Source organism: Peromyscus californicus, unplaced genomic scaffold (assembly GCF_007827085.1).
Source record: "Peromyscus californicus insignis strain IS unplaced genomic scaffold, ASM782708v3 Scaffold_8__1_contigs__length_139910024, whole genome shotgun sequence".
Lineage (NCBI taxonomy): Eukaryota > Metazoa > Chordata > Mammalia > Rodentia > Cricetidae > Peromyscus > Peromyscus californicus.
The window spans coordinates 69070799-69087046 of record NW_026294606.1 but is presented as its reverse complement, the minus strand read 5'-3'; the positions used below and the strand labels follow the sequence as shown (position 1 = coordinate 69087046).

General features: G+C 37.7%; 1 protein-coding gene across 1 annotated transcript in view; it reads right to left on the bottom strand.

The window, feature by feature from the left end:
• Malrd1 (MAM and LDL receptor class A domain containing 1) overlaps positions 1-16248 on the bottom strand; it is a 605236-nt gene that overhangs the window by 411708 nt on the left and 177280 nt on the right. The window contains exon 18 of the mRNA XM_052729219.1: positions 3935-4022. Within this exon, the coding sequence (XP_052585179.1) occupies positions 3935-4022 (88 nt within the window). The remainder of the gene's footprint in view (positions 1-3934; positions 4023-16248) is intronic.

The following is a 16248-nucleotide window of genomic DNA, read 5'->3' as shown; positions in this document are numbered from 1 at the left end:
GGTATAAATATTATCTCAAAATTTATGATATTAATATATATATAAACTTTGTGTCATGATATTAATGATCACATAGGGTACTAACTAATTCTAGAAATAGGTTTAATCTAGCTTCCTGTAGGTGATTTCAGGCTTGAAATGAAGCAGGTAATTAGGAATTAAGCTTGTGTATCTCAGGTGTATTAAATAGATTGTGGTCCTTTTACCTCCCCAAGATCTGCTGTATATGATATTTAAATTGTTTAACTTTTCTGCAGTGAATCATGACCATTCCTAACAACAACCTTTGAAATCTCCAAAAGGATGATGGGGTCCCACAACAACTATTTCACCAGAATTGTGGTAACGCCACTAAGCCAACAAATACCTTCCAAAGATCAGCTTTGGATTATAAACTGCTCAGGACAATTTCAAGGCAGTTAGTGAAGATGGTCCAACATCATAGACTACTCCAGCCAGAACTTCAGATAAGCCTTGCACTTTCCCATCATACAAAGACTGGACAACAGCTAGCTCTCCCTGGACTTGATCTTTATCTCAATTTTTTCAGGATCCCCTACAGATGTCATAACCCCTAGACAACAGGAGTAATTTTAGGAACATGACACCCACATTCCCAAGAGGTGGGGTCGGTGGGTTTTGGTTGTTTTGTAGATGTTTGTAATCATTGAAGGGACTTGGTTACAAGTTGTTATTGATCATGGTCAGAGAGGAAACTAAGCAAAAGAGATCAGATTCAGGGATCTCATTCTGAAAAGAAAAAGGGGGATATAGGAATGATAGGATAAAAGGATAGATTATTGAATCTACTTTTAAACTAAAAAAGTAACTACTTGTCTCAAATATTTTACATTGGTATGTGTTTTTGCATGTTGATAAAAATTTAAGGTTATTTTGTTATACTGTTTTACTCTTGTTTAAGATTTTTTGTGTATTGATAAAAATTTAAGGTTATTTTTGTTATACTCTATATATTTATATTTTTGTTTAAGGTATTGTACCTATCCAGCTCCTTTAAAATGTAATATAAAGTTTTAAACCTTAACAGCTATTTAGGATAACAAAGAAAGACAGGTTAATAGTCATCTATAACAATTAAATTTATAGTCATGTTAAATATGTTTTCAAGGTAAAAGAGAGATATATTTTAAATTGATAGATGGTCTTCAAATATTTCAGAGGCCTATAGAATATGGCATAAAATATTTTAATAACATAAGGCTTTTCATGACAGTGAGACACATCTGCTCCTGGTACCACCAATTTACTTCAAAAAGGGATGATGGGCATCAAAGAACCTCCATATGGATTTTGCTTTCAATGTGACAAAGCTGGCCATTTGGTCAAGAAACTGCCCTTGTCTTGACTGCTGACAGTATGCTGTTCAAATTGGATGAGGAGGACACAAAAGGAAGTGACTGCCAAACTTTGCCAAGACAAGGTAGGAAAGTCCTTTAAAATTTCCTGCTGCACAGAAAAATTTGTCAGATATTCTAGGCCTGTAGGCCCCAATGACAGACACACAAATGTTGCAGAGGAACCTTACAATGACTGTCCAGAAAGCCAGATGTCTCTGTTGTTTCTATATTTTTGGAAGTTTGCTCTGTACTTCCTGTTTACTCAGGTAATATTATACCCTTCTGGGGTCTCTGATGGGGTTGAAGACCAGACAGTCATAGTTAGAGTTTTCCTTAGTTATGATAGAAAGGTAAATTAGTTACAAAACTTGGGACTCACCTAGAGAGGATAGATAATGGAGTATTTTCTCTGAAGCTGTCAAATACAAATGGACTGGACATTGTTAATGTAATTCTTACTTGATCATTGTTCTTATTGCATACAGTTTTACTATGTTAGACTTAAAATCTTTCCTTTTTATTTAGACAAAAAGGGGGATATGTTGCAGGAGACTTGTTTGTATTGTCACTTCAAGACCACCAATTGAGTTTGGCCTTGAGACTAGAGGGTGGAGTCCACATTCAGCTGGCTTGAATGACCCATAGAGTTTTCTGGTAGACTCAGAAAAGGAAAGAGAGATTCAGAGAGACATAAGGAGGGGCTTGGAAATATTTGTGGGCCCTTTCAATCTGAGAAAGTAGAGAGGGGGGGCAACTGATCTTTTTCTCCATCACTCTGTGGACCTATCAGATTTATACTCTAACATCTGATTCCTGAGCATTATTTATTAATAAAATAGTAAAAAGCCATAATAGGTAATTTACAAAACAAATTGAATAATCATCTGTGGGACAATGGTGGCTTCAGGCTAGAGCAAATGAGTGAGTTCGCTCTGGAAAGATCTGTGGTAAAAGACGACCAAGTGTATGAATAAGAATGGGCACATTTACTAAAATATGAATGGGCGATGAATTTTCCTTCTTACTGGCCTTCCAGAAAAGGATCCTATGCTGGGGATGTCTTTCTGTATGCTACGAATGTGTTGTTCTGATTGATTGATAAATAAATAAAATGCTGATTGGCCAGTAGCCAGGCAGGAAGTATAGTACAGGTGGGACAAGCAGAGAGGAGAATTCTGGGAAGTGGAAGGCTGAGTCAGGAGATGCTGCCAGCCGCCACCATGAGAAGCAAGAGTAAAGTACTGGTAAGCCACAAGCCACGTGGCAAAGTATAGATTAATAGAAATGGGTTAATTTAAGATATAAGAGCTAGATAGCAAGAAGCCTGCCACGGCCGTACAGTTTATAAGTAATATAGGTCTCTGTGTGTTTACTTGGGTCTGAGCAGCTGCAGGAGTCGGGTGGACACAGGAAAACTTCAACTACAAATCTGCTTTGTATAGTGTCCTACAGAATAGCTAGACACTACTGGCATGAGTCAGTGCTGCTGGAATGATGAGATGGAGAAGGATGCTAACTACAGAGAAGTGGGGTGGAGACCTAGAACATGCTTTAAACTCTGTCACACAGTGATGTGAAGGTGAGGGGACAATGAGTTGAGATATCTGTGATCTGGGGGGTGGGGGAATTCATGCCTTTAAACCCAGCACTCAGAGGCAGAGGTAATCTCTGAGTTCGAAGCCAACCTGGTCTACAAAGCAAGTTTCAGGATAGTGAGGATTACACAGAGAAACTCTGTTTCAAAAGACAAACAGACAACAACAAAAAGATCAGCAAATCAGGTGCACTTGGGTTCAAGTATACTCAGCAAATGACACTGGTTTCCCATGTCATTTGATTTAAGAGCCTCCAGGCTGAGTGCCAGGGTGATATTTATGAATTTTATTTCCAGTTTTACTGAACCACTGTGCATTGCAGAGGAGGAGCATCCGCTTCTCCACACCATGTTGCAAGCCTGGGCTGTTGTGATGTTTAGTGGCTTCCCTCATTATCACAGGAACTTTTATTAGATGTTGAACAGAGCATAAGTATGGAGTTTAGGAGGAAGGTTGCAGATGGAAATACATGTCTTGTAAATAGTCTATTTTCAATAGATATAAATAAAAAATATGTGAAGAACAGGTTGTATACAATTCCTAGGAATAGTTAAAAGTATAGCCTAAATTTAAAACATCAGTGTCACTAAAGATAAATGAGATGCTAATGAAGTTTAAAAACCACAATGTGATTATAAACAACTCAGTAAATATTATATTGAAATAATTATTTTTACCATCACTTATGTCTCACAAAGATCATGAAACTGCAGTGTAACTTCAGATATGACTTTCTGGTATTTCATATATGATAAATGATTAAAATGATAGACCAAATATCTTTCCTATGTTTCAGTTTTAAGATTACTTACTTGCAGAGATTTACAATATCTTTTTCCAGTATCAATACATTTAAGGAATTGTAAAAGCAAGGGCACTTTAGGTTATTCCTGAATATGAAGTATAGATTTCCTTGCCTTGGTAATTCTTCCAAATAAACAGATTTGGAAATTCTTGTATATTTGAAATGCTTTCTCTTACCTGGGTAGAGGGTACAATCCATGAATGACAGATCATCAATTGCAATATCTCCGGTGAAGCCATCTCCCACTGAAGCCACTATCAAGATCTGAGGTATAAAAGAAAGGTGTTGAATTGTGAAAGAAATCATAGAAACCCATGGCTGAAAAAGAATTCACAAGGCTGGGAGATGTCTCATTCAGTACGGAAGTATGAAGTTGTGAGTTTGATTCCTCATACTCACATGAAAATGATGGGTGGTGTTGGGAGCCTTTAATCTCAGCATTGGGGAGGTGGGGACAGGAGGATTCTAGTGTTCACTGGACAGAAAATCTAGCCTGATTGGTAAACTCCAGATCTCAGTAAACGACCCTAGCTCACAGAGATGGCTATAGTTCATGAGGATGATACCTGAGCTTGTAGTCTGATCTCCACATGCACACACAAGTGCACTTGTACCATCAATCACATACACTTTCCTACACAATATATACATGCATCAGTGTGCAAAGACACACATACACACACACATATATGTGTATATACCACATACAGACATAAGTGCACTTGTACCACCATTCAAATGCATCTTCCTATACACATATACATGCATAAATATGAAACCACACACATATCCATATATATACATACATATGTATACACAGAGAGAGAGAGAGAGAGAGAGAGAGAGAGAGAGAGAGAGAGAGAGAGAGAGAGAGAGAGAAAGCTGAGTGGGGGCATTGAGGGAATGAAGAAAGGACAGCCATACAGACACAAGGACAGAAAAGCTGGGGTCAGGGCAACTATGTACCCTCTGACAAAGCAGCACCAAATCCTCAGCATCAGGAACCCCAGTGCATTTATTATATATAGCAGAAGGGGAGGAGTTAGCTAGCCTCTGCAGGAGGTCTCTGGTGGCAGCAGTCTCAGACTGTAAACATCCTGAAAAAGGAAGCTGTAGTTGATAGTTTTGCAAACACTGGCTAATCCGTTTGTAAATGATTAACACTCTCCATAAACATTCCCACTGAGACCAGAAGAAGGCTTTCCCATCCTCTAATCCTGACCTGGAAGAAAGGCTTTGTCAGTTTCCCGTGGGTCTGAGGCTGCTTTGGTCCTTGTCAGCCACACATACTCATTTGGAGCTTCCTCAGTTCCCCACACTGCATCTGATGACTTTCAATTGTCTGAAATCTTACCAGGCAGATCCACCTACTTTCCCGTAAATGTCCAATGTGGTCCTAAGACAATGAGGTTGTCTTGTTTCCTTCTGACCTTTACATATCTGAAGTCTGCCCACTCTTCCAATTGTCCCCTTTTGTCTTTCATCAAGAGTTTATCTACTTCTGAGGTTAGATGTCTTCACCCTTCCAAATGTGACTTCATGCATTTTTCGACATGTATCTGAAACTGATGAATCCATATTGATCCTCTTTGGAACCAAATTAAACACAGCAACTCACATGAATATGAATTCCCACCAAAATCCCAGGAGAAAAAGGAAATACTGTCAAATCACTATAGTATATGGCAGATTGTGACTAAAGCTGAGACCTAGTGTAATAGAATTAATCATGATGAATTATTTTAATACTTATGCAAATGTGTGCTATACTTACTCGGCATCTTGCCATAGATTAGTAAAAATGTACTTGTGACAAATCCAAAGTTTTAAGAGAAAAAACATTCTCTTTTCTACCATGAAGGAAAATACATTTCCATTTCATTTGTCCTTCACAATTGCTGAGTGTGGAAGCTGAATTTTTATTTCACTTCAACTGTCAAATTCTATCCTGTACTGAATGCTATCATGCCCCTTATTTATTGATAAGCCCATCTAAGAAGGGAGGTTTGGAAGATCAAATTTGTTGACCTTAAATATCTTGGTATCTTCCCCAAATCTTTCTTTATTTTGTATTTTTGTTTGTTTGTTTGTTTAATATTTTTAGGCCAGGACATCATAAAGTTTTGTCAACATAATAAAGATTTAAGGATGCAAATAATGGGCAAAGATGGTTCACCTGATATTACCTGAGAAGAACCTATATAATTGATAAAATGCATAATTTTTATTACCATGATTATGTATGGAACAAAATATTTCGAGGAGTTTCTTCAAGGAGGAAATCCATGCCTGGCATTGTAAACTCAGTTAAAAAATTCATGGCTGAGGAGGTCTTAGGCCCTAGGCAGGAGCTTATGCTATTGTTTAACTAAATTGACAGAATGACAACTCATGTTTATGGCCTCAGACAAGCACTACTCTCAGCCTAAACAGAGAAAATTTTCTTTGCAATGATAATCATAAATGTAGAAACTGTGGTTGGTCAAGGGGCTGAAAATAGGTGGCAGTTGAATGCTCAGCCCTGTAAAAAGCATTTATACCATCTCCTCTAAGGTTCAGGGAACATTGTGCAAAATAGGATAGCTAGAACATTAGGAGAAAGACTTTCAAATGCACTTCAGGGCATGCATAAGCATTGCACCCATGTTTACACAACTTAGGCCACCTGCACTGAGCCGATTAGGTCTGTCAAGTGTCAATCATAGATCAAAGAGGACTCAAATTGGCTACCCACAGATTCTGGTAGAGGGGTAGTAATTGTTAACTGTTTTCAGTTCAGTTGTGTACCCACCCGGGGTGGGGGGCTACCCTCACACCAATAGGCAGTTCCCAATCATAATCACACAGACAATACTAGTTAAAACCAGTGGGTACCAACATAAAACTAAAAGACACGAAAGTGGGAAAAGGACACGCTTGGAGGAGGAGGGAAGGAGAGGGGTGGAAGGATGGTAAGGAGTCCATGGACAAGAGGAGAATAATCATAATGTACTGTGCACCTGTATATAAGTGTCAAAGAACACATTGGAAGATTTTTAAAAGAAATATTATTGGAAGAGAAAACAAAATGTAGAAAACATTTAGGATCAAATCCTACAAATACTAATAAACAGAAATCAACCAAGGAATTTGGCAAAAATTACTATAAAAATTGTATATTGAAGAAAAGCCTATGATTAGCTGAAAATAGCAAAAGGTAAATTAATTGCTAATAATGCGAGGCTTAGCTCAATGTGTATACAATATAGTACAATGCAGCAAAGTGAGCCATCAACCAGCTCAGCTCAGAAGTAAGAAGAGGAGAAATCAGGCAAAGAGAGACACACTATGTTTTATACACACAGTTCATGGTTGTCATTAGCGTAGTAATGTACATGGAGAGAAAATTAATACCAGGATCCAATATTTAATGGAAATACAGTTGTAACCCATAGAAACATCTATACAGTAAATATATATATATAACTATACAATAACTATATATATATATATATATATATATATATATATATATATATATACCATATATGACTTCATTCTAGAATAGACACTCATCTGTTATCTTTGTATAGTCACAAATTAAGGAACCGGCCATTTGAATTGAAAATTATAGGAATGTCATGTGACCCTGAGTGTGCCACAGTAGGTAAACATCATGTTTGGAAGACATGACTTATTTCTATTAGAACTCACTCTATATAACCTGACAAGCATGTTGGTGTTGCCTCTCATAGAAGACAGGTAGGTATTACTCTAACACATAATTGAATCGTACATAACATTTGTCAAAATATCAATATGTTAAGGACTTAAATGTGAGCATTCTTGAGAAGTAATGGACAGTAGTTTCAAGTTCTGATAGAAAAAAAAATGTCAAATTCTATGTCTTATGGGTAGTCTTTCTCAATAGCTTGTCAAACAAATCATTTAAAAAGACTCTTAGGAGATGGTCAGATGACTCAGCAAGCAAAGGCTCTTAACACCAAGCACAAGAACCTGAGTTTGCTCCCTTTGACCCACACTTGGAAGGAGAGAACTCACTCCTGCTAGTTGTACCCTGACCTCCACACACATACCATGGTGAACACTCTCCCAATCCAGTAAATACATATAATAAATAAATGAATGAATAAATAAAACACCACTTAGTAACACAAAATAGCCTTGAAACTAATTTCCAAATATTGATATAAACTACTTCTGCCCTATATTTAAGTATATAAAAAATTCTCAAATTATCATGAGTAATCTAGAAGTTAGTATGTCTCTGCAAACATTGGCATGTACACAATCAGATGTAGAGACAAAATATCTCTGTTCTGAAAAATCCCTCTTTATATTTAGTGTTGCTTCTAGAGTAAGTGGAAATACAATTGCTGTGGGATGTTCTGCATGGCAAATGTGTTGCTAATTAGTCAATAAATAAAACACTGATTGGCCATTGGCTAGGCAGGAAGTGTAGGCGGGACAAGGAGGAGAATAAAGCTGGGAAGTGGAAGACTGAGTCAGAGAGACACTGCCAGCCGCCATGATGAGAAACAGCATGTGAAGATGCCGGTAAGCCACGAGCCATGTGGCAAGGTATAGATTAATGGAAATGGATTAATTTAAGCTGTAAGAACAGTTAGCAAGAAGCCTGCCACGGCCATACAGTTTGTAACCAGTATAAGTCTCTGTGTTTACTTGGTTGGGTCTGATGGCTGTGGGACTGGCAGGTGAGAGAGATTTATCCTGACTGTGGGCCAGGCAGGAAAACTCTAGCTACAAATGGCGTCCAACGTGGTGGCAAGAGTTTCCATCTAAAAACTGAGAAAAAAGATTCTAAAACGGAGCTAAAAACAGCTTCCTAATTGTCTCTCTCAAATGAGCAGCAGCTGCTGGTTTGAGCTACTTGTGGGTTTCTGGTGTGTGCACTTGAACTGCAGTTTGGCGGGAATGAGGCCTCTGCAAGTGGCACATTAAGATGCATGGTGGATTTAGCCTTTGCTGGTACAAAACAAAAAAAGAGGTTTCTGGACTACACGCTGCTTGGATAAAAGCATAGACCCACATAGCTCCCAGAGCTCGTGGTAAACCACCGCCATGCTGGGAAGCTGAGGTGGGCGGAGCCAGCAGCCACAGCTGCTGCAGTTTAAAGCAACAGATTCACAATAAGACAGATTCAGATGTAATAGTTTACAATGTGTATAAAATATACGTAGGCTTGAAAGAGACAAAAAAAGGTGATATATACAGTTATATAAACAAATACATAGTTTTAAAAAATAAGGTCTTTAAAGAGACAGTAAAATTAATATAAAAAATAAGCCACGTGAAGATGAATATTATACAAAGAATCTGGATTGTGTTGTCTTTGGGATTTTTAACTACAGAAAAACATTTGATTGTAAAAGCTGTTGAGTTATGCCAAAATGTATATTTTAAAGGTACCTTGACTTCAAAATTTGGATATAAGGATATGTTGCTTTGGAAAGGAGACTCTGCTTTTGTTCCCACAGAAAGCCAAAGGCTATGGATTTGTTCCAGATTAAGATACATCAGGTTTGACCAGCCAAGACCCCCTGAAACGTCTCCTATGACACCATGGCCCAGATGATCCAACATCCAGAATGGTTTCAAGGCGACTGGCTCAGATGATACACCCTCACGGACTACTCCATAATTCTAAAATTTTCTTTGTGTCCCCATAAGATACAGCACCCCCCTCCAGCAGGAAGTAGTAAGAGAAGCTACGCCCAAATTCCCAAATTATATGTAATTTTACTTTGTTAAGGTTAAAACCTTCCTTTTTGAAAAAAAAAGTGGGAAGTGCTGTGGGATGTTCTGTATGGCAAATGTGTTGCTAATTAGTCAATAAATAAAACACTGATTGGCCATTGGCTAGGCAGGAAGTGTAGGCGGGACAAGGAGGAGAATAAAGCTGGGAAGTGGAAGGCTGAGTCAGAGAGACACTGCCAGCCGCCATGATGAGAAACAGCATGTGAAGATGCCGGTAAGCCACGAGCCATGTGGCAAGGTATAGATTAATGGAAATGGATTAATTTAAGCTGTAAGAACAGTTAGCAAGAAGCCTGCCACGGCCATACAGTTTGTAACCAGTATAAGTCTCTGTGTTTACTTGGTTGGGTCTGATGGCTGTGGGACTGGCAGGTGAGAGAGATTTGTCCTGACTGTGGGCCAGGCAGGAAAACTCTAGCTACATACAATGAAATATTAAATGTTATATGCAAGATAGTACTATATTCTGGAAATTAGGGAAGCCACATTTTATGCCTACATCCCATTGCACTTTATTAAATGACTTAAGATGCAATTGAAAACCAGTTCAGTGTAAACTATGGCTTCCTTAACTTAGAGGTCACAAATGTGGGAGTTACAAAGAATTAGGAAAGAATTTGGCAAAAAAAATCTTGATGTACATAACTATAAGTTAATTTAAAAACTAACGTGCTATAATTGAAATGTTTGGTATCAATCACCTATGTTGTATCATATGCCTTCCTACATCCCTGATTCTAAATAAACAGCATGTGTTTCTTGTTTATACATATTCTGGTACCATGTGATTCCTACAAACACTGCCTGAAACACCACAGTTTAGATGTAAGACTGTTGTGGAATATTATTTTAAGGTGTGTTACATTTGTTTATGCTGTGGAATATTTGTTTAATGATTCAAAGGTGTGTTGCATTCTTTTTATATTACATTTGTTTAACTCTGAAGCTATCTTTGCCTATCTAAAATACCTGAAGGTCTAATAAAGAACTGAATGGCAAACAGCAAGGCAGGAGAAAGGATAGGCGGGGCTGGCAGGCAGAGAGAATAAATAGAAGGGGAGATCTGGAAGGAGAAGAAAGAGCAAAAGAACAAGGAGAGGAGGATGCTATGGACCAGCCACACAGCCACACAGCCAGCCACAGAGTAAGAATAAAAGTAAGATATACAGAACTAAGAAGAGGAAAAAGCCCAGAGGAAAAAGATAGACAGGATAATTTAAGTTAAGAAAAGCTGGCAAGAAACAAACTAAGCTAAGGCCAGGCAATTATAAGTAATAATAAACCTCCATGTGATTTATTTGGGAGCTGGGTGGCAGCCCACCCTAACCAAAGAGCAAAAGAGTAAAGAAAACAACAAACAATATTTTTGCATTCCAACGTGGACCCATAGAAAGCAGAACAACACAAGACTACTATATGTCACAAGTTGTGGTGTTTTGTACTAACACACACTGGAGTTTTTCTGCTCTTATAGAAATGCAATGTTTTAATGATAGAAGAGACATCATATCTTCTTATCATCTCTAGAATATGGTATTTCCAAAGCATGTCATCTAATTGTTCAAGTCATGTATAAAAACCACCACTTACTAGTTACTAATAATTTCCTATGAACAAATATTTATATTACCATTGTATTTCTTAATAGTTTCCACTGATTTTTCATTTTGCTTTCCCAGAAAACTAAAGCCCCCATAAGTCCGAATTCACTAAGGATTTGTGAGGAATTGTTCTCAATTCCGAAAAAACATTCAGAGAACTATTTAATATGTATCACATAATCTGTAATTCTTGTGGGATCCTTAAAGTTTGGCGTAGAATATGAAAATTCACCTTCTAATACACAGGAAAAGATCTGTTGAGATCAATATAAGAGGGCTTTTAATCATACTTAGAACTGCTTACATAACCCTAAAAATCAATCCCTATAAAATAAAACTTGGATTTGACCTGACAAACTTTATATTTATAAATCTATCTCTTATTGTACACACAAACCACCGCAGAATAATTGGAGCTTTCAATTATTACACTGGATATGAAAAAAATATCATTAAATATGAACCATAGAAGTGCATTTAAACTGTTCAAGAATAATAAAAATACAATTGTGATACCAAAGGATTAAGTGAACTAACACAGATAAGTAGACCAAGTAAAAATAAGAAGATTGCTTCAAAGAAAAATATGATTTCTACATAGTCTGTCTGAGTCCTTAAATGGGTTAGAAAAATGGCAAGTACCTTGTTACTCTTCAGAATTCAGATTGAATTCCTTGTTAGGTAATGTTGAGCTATGTAGAATATGTCTTTTTACCAGTTTTTGACTCAGGAAAAAAAAATTTGTGTCCATATTGGTATTATGATGTTTCCATGGTAACAAGAATGAAAAACAAAATCTAGGCTTGACTTTGAATATCTTATATGTAATACACAAAAGACTGAATAGTGGCTCCTGGGCTAAACCCACATCATCAGGGTTTAGTAAAAAGTTTTTCCCAAGTCAAATAGGTCACCAGTGTTTTAAAGTAGGATAGTTCTCAAGAAGACACTGCCCCTTGGCTGTCACAGACTCTACTGCTCTATGTTGCATACCACCAATTGTCTTATACTTGAGACATGTCCATCATTCATGTACTTTGTCTGGTCTTAAACACATCTGAGTCTGTAAATTCCTTCAGCATGTTAAGTCAGAAACAAAATGTCTGAGTTTTTCCTTACTCCTCAGGCAATAAGCCAGTCTGCCATATGCCACGTACAAATGCTTTTTAAAAAATGCAGATTATGTAGTAAAAAGCTATAGCCAGAGAAGTGTCTTCTACCACTTTCCCATTCCCACAAGGTAACATGATGAGAGATAAGTGTATACAAGTACTGAGTCATACTTTAGGAGAAACATGACATTGAGACTCTTGTTATAACTGCCCATTGTGGAAGGAAAGGAGAGAGGAGGGAAAGGACTAAGTGGGGGAGTATTTTTCTATGTAACAGATGCAAACATCATAAGAGCAAGACCACTCATGAGGTGCCTTTAATTCTTTCTCACTATATCTATAACTGAAATGTTTAAGTCAATGCACTGTTTCTTGCTGTGATGACTATTCTTAGTTGGGAACTTGACTATATCTGGAATGAACCATAACCCAGAAATGGAGGACACACTTGTGATCCAGACCTTGAGGCAGGAAGAAAACATGGCTTTAATCCAGACCCTGAGGCTGGAAGGCACACCTTTAATCTGGACCACACCTTCTGCTGGAAGCCTATAGAAGGACAATGGAAGAAGGAAGAGTGGTTTGTTGTTTGCCTGCTGGTCCTGGCCTTCTCAGCACATCCATTCCAGCTGAGACACTCAGCCTCCTGGGACTGAGCAGCTACTAGATTCCTGGACTTTGCATTCACAAGTAGCCATTGTTGGACTGCAGCCTGTAAGTCATTCCAATAAACTACTAATATTATATATATATATATATATATATATATATATATGTGTGTGTGTGTGTGTGTGTGTGTGTGTATATATATATATATATATAGAGAGAGAGAGAGAGAGAGAGAGAGAGAGAATTTATTCCACAAGTTCAGTGACTCCAGAGAACCCTGACTAATAAGCTTGCCTTCTCTATTGTTTTATTTAGGACCAAAGGATCTTCTTTTGTCAGGATCTCAGGGACTGCACACAGCTGCAGCTTACAGAGTTTCTCTTCAGCCACAAAACCTCTTCCCATCAGTGTTTCTGCTGTGTTAAAGGCAGAGAGAAAAAAATATTGAAGAGCTTGGAGCTTGGTGGAAGAGACAAGGTCATATAAAACTTAGACATGCCTCTTTATATACAAAACTTATCCCAAATGCTAAGTGACATGCACATACCTAAACACGCAATCTTCCTTCTAAATCCTAGGAAATGTGTTTACTTTTGGTGATTTTAAAGAATCAAAAATCCAGTTTATTTCAGCTTCCTCTGTCGCTTTAGACGTACTCAAAGGGAAAAAAAAAACCTGTGGTTTGCTTTGATTTTACTTTTTATTCTTTCACTCCCCTTATATTACAATGCCTTTCTGAAACTTCCTAAGTGGGTTTTGAAAGGGATAAACGTTGATCAATTTGAAACTAATTTGCTACTTGAAACTCTGCAAACCCACATGCTATTTGAAAGCATCCTCTGGGGACCAGTTTTGAGGAAGCTTTCTCACATCCCATCCGTTATGTGAATGAAGACAAATAACACTCAGTTTCTCTAAGGCCTAAGAATTTATACAAAGCATATTTGATTGCTGGTTACAATGAAGCATTTAATTGAAAAAAGCCCGGTCGATAACAGGAAAAGAAATGAAAAGGAGGTTGAGAGCTATTGACTAAAAGGTTCAGAAAGTTGTGCTTTTATTATTAAGAATGGCATAATGAAGTATACAATCTAGTATAATGTACTATTGTTTAAATGATTTTCACACAAATGCCAGAAATGAGTACTCCTTTAAGAACCATATTTTTTATCGATTAAATTTATTCTTTCACAATCTCACGTATGTATTTAATGCATTCTGATTATTCTTCTGTCTCTCTCCCACCCCCACCATTACTTCCTTCCCTTAAAGTTCCTTTCCAATCTTATCTTTAAATATTTTTTCAACCAACAGAGCCAATCTTCTACACAATTAAAGAAAAGATTTAGAGAAAAGTGAGTAGAATTCTAGTTTATTGTTATAAATACAAAATAAGTCCCTTTTACCAAAATACTTACATGCTTTCACTCTCCTTGTGTAGGGGGCATCTAACTACCCTTTGTGATGGTCTGAATGAAAATGTTCTCATGGGTCAGATGTTTGAGTACTTGGTCCCCAGTTTTCAGGACTCTTGGAGGTTGCATATCACTGGGGACAGGCTTTGAGATTTAAAAGCCTCTTGCCATTACCAGCGTACTGTTAACTTTCTGCTTATAATTACTGGGATGTGAGCTCTCAGCTTCCTGCTCCAGTCTCCAGTCACCATGCCAGCCTGCTAATATGCTGCTTGCCTATGGTGGTGATGGACTCTGGAACCATAATCCTCTTCCTTCTATAAGTTATATTAGTCATGGCATTTCATCACAGTAATGGAAACGTAACTAATAAACCTTTCTACTTAGCAATTTAAAATTAACCCAGACTAAAGTACAGGAAAAACTAGGAGATAAATCTAAATCCTTCCTTTAATTAACTGTTTTAGTTTGCTTTTGGGCTGCTTTGATCATGATCAAAACTAACTTGTGTAGGAAATGGTTTCTTTCATCTTAGATCCCTAGGTCACAGTCCATCATCAAGGAAAATCAGGCAGGAACTCAATTCAGGAAACCAGTGGCAGGAACCATGAAGGACCCCAGATTTACTTACTGTCTTGCTCCTCCTGAATTATGCTCAGTTAGCTTTTTATATACTCCAGGGCCACCTTCGGAGGGGGTGGGTACTGCCCACGGTAGACTAGGCCTTCCCACATCAGTCAGTATTCATGAAAACCACCCAAACATACCCACAGGCCATTCTGATGGAAGCAATTCTTCATTGGAGAATTGTTCCCACTTGTCAGTTGTGTCAAGTTGACAGTCAAGAACAGCCAGCACTCCAATATTTGTCCTTGGCACTGGCAATGTCCCATAATACTCACAGCATCAGTTATTGTGAATTAAAAATCCACTGAGCATTGCAGCACAGACTTTACTCAGAAAAGTCTCTTGGGCCACTTGAGCTGAAGCTGTGTTTCTCATCCATACTGCTTACGGTTTTGAATTCCCTATGTATTTCTCCATTGAGATACTGGCCTCTTCTCTAACAGTGAAGGACAAGCAACCAAATAGACTCCGAGGACCACACAGCATTGCTGTGGAACAATGTTTTTGTATACTGTGAATATTTGTTGCTCTCATTGGGTTAATAAAGGGCTAATAAAATAGGCAGATAGAGATTAGGCAGGACTTGCAGACAAAAAGAGAGCGTGGGGAAAAAGAGGGTGGAGTTGCCAGCCAGACACAAAGGAAGTAGGAGATGAACATGCTGTGCTGGAAAAAAGGTACTGCCATGTGGTAGATCGTAGATAAGAAATATGGGTTAATTTAGTTGAAAGAGCTAGTTAGTAACAAGCCTAAGCTATCAGCTGAGTATTTCTAATTAATAATAAGTCTCAATATCATTATTTGGGGAGCCAGGGGTCCAAACAAAAAAAAAACTCTGCCTACATAGCATTGGGTAGAGCAAGCCCAAGCCCTGAGGTTAGTACACTATATGTGTTTACATATTTTGAGGGGAGGGATTATTTCCAAATAAAGCAATTTACATCACTCATGGTGATGTGGCTTATTCCCCACATTTACATGGCAGGCACTGTAGTTTAATCCAAACAGGTTTTATTTACATGAGATGCAAAGACCAAACACACAATGCTAATTCTTCCTAACTCATTATGCTATCATCTAACTTTGACAAACCCTCTGTCCTTTGCTTCTACAACTCTTATGTATCTTTGTTTTCTTCCTACACAGCCTTGCTGCTAGATTGTAATTTAATTTATAACTGTTTCTATATAGTTTTTCCATGTGTTTTCTTCTCTCTCCATTCCTAAATCCACTTGGGTGTATGTTTCCAGATCCTCCCCCTTACTTTTTGGCTATTCTTCAGCTATCACTTTCTACTCAGAATCATGGTTTTGTTAGATAAACATCAGAATATGCTAAAATACATTAA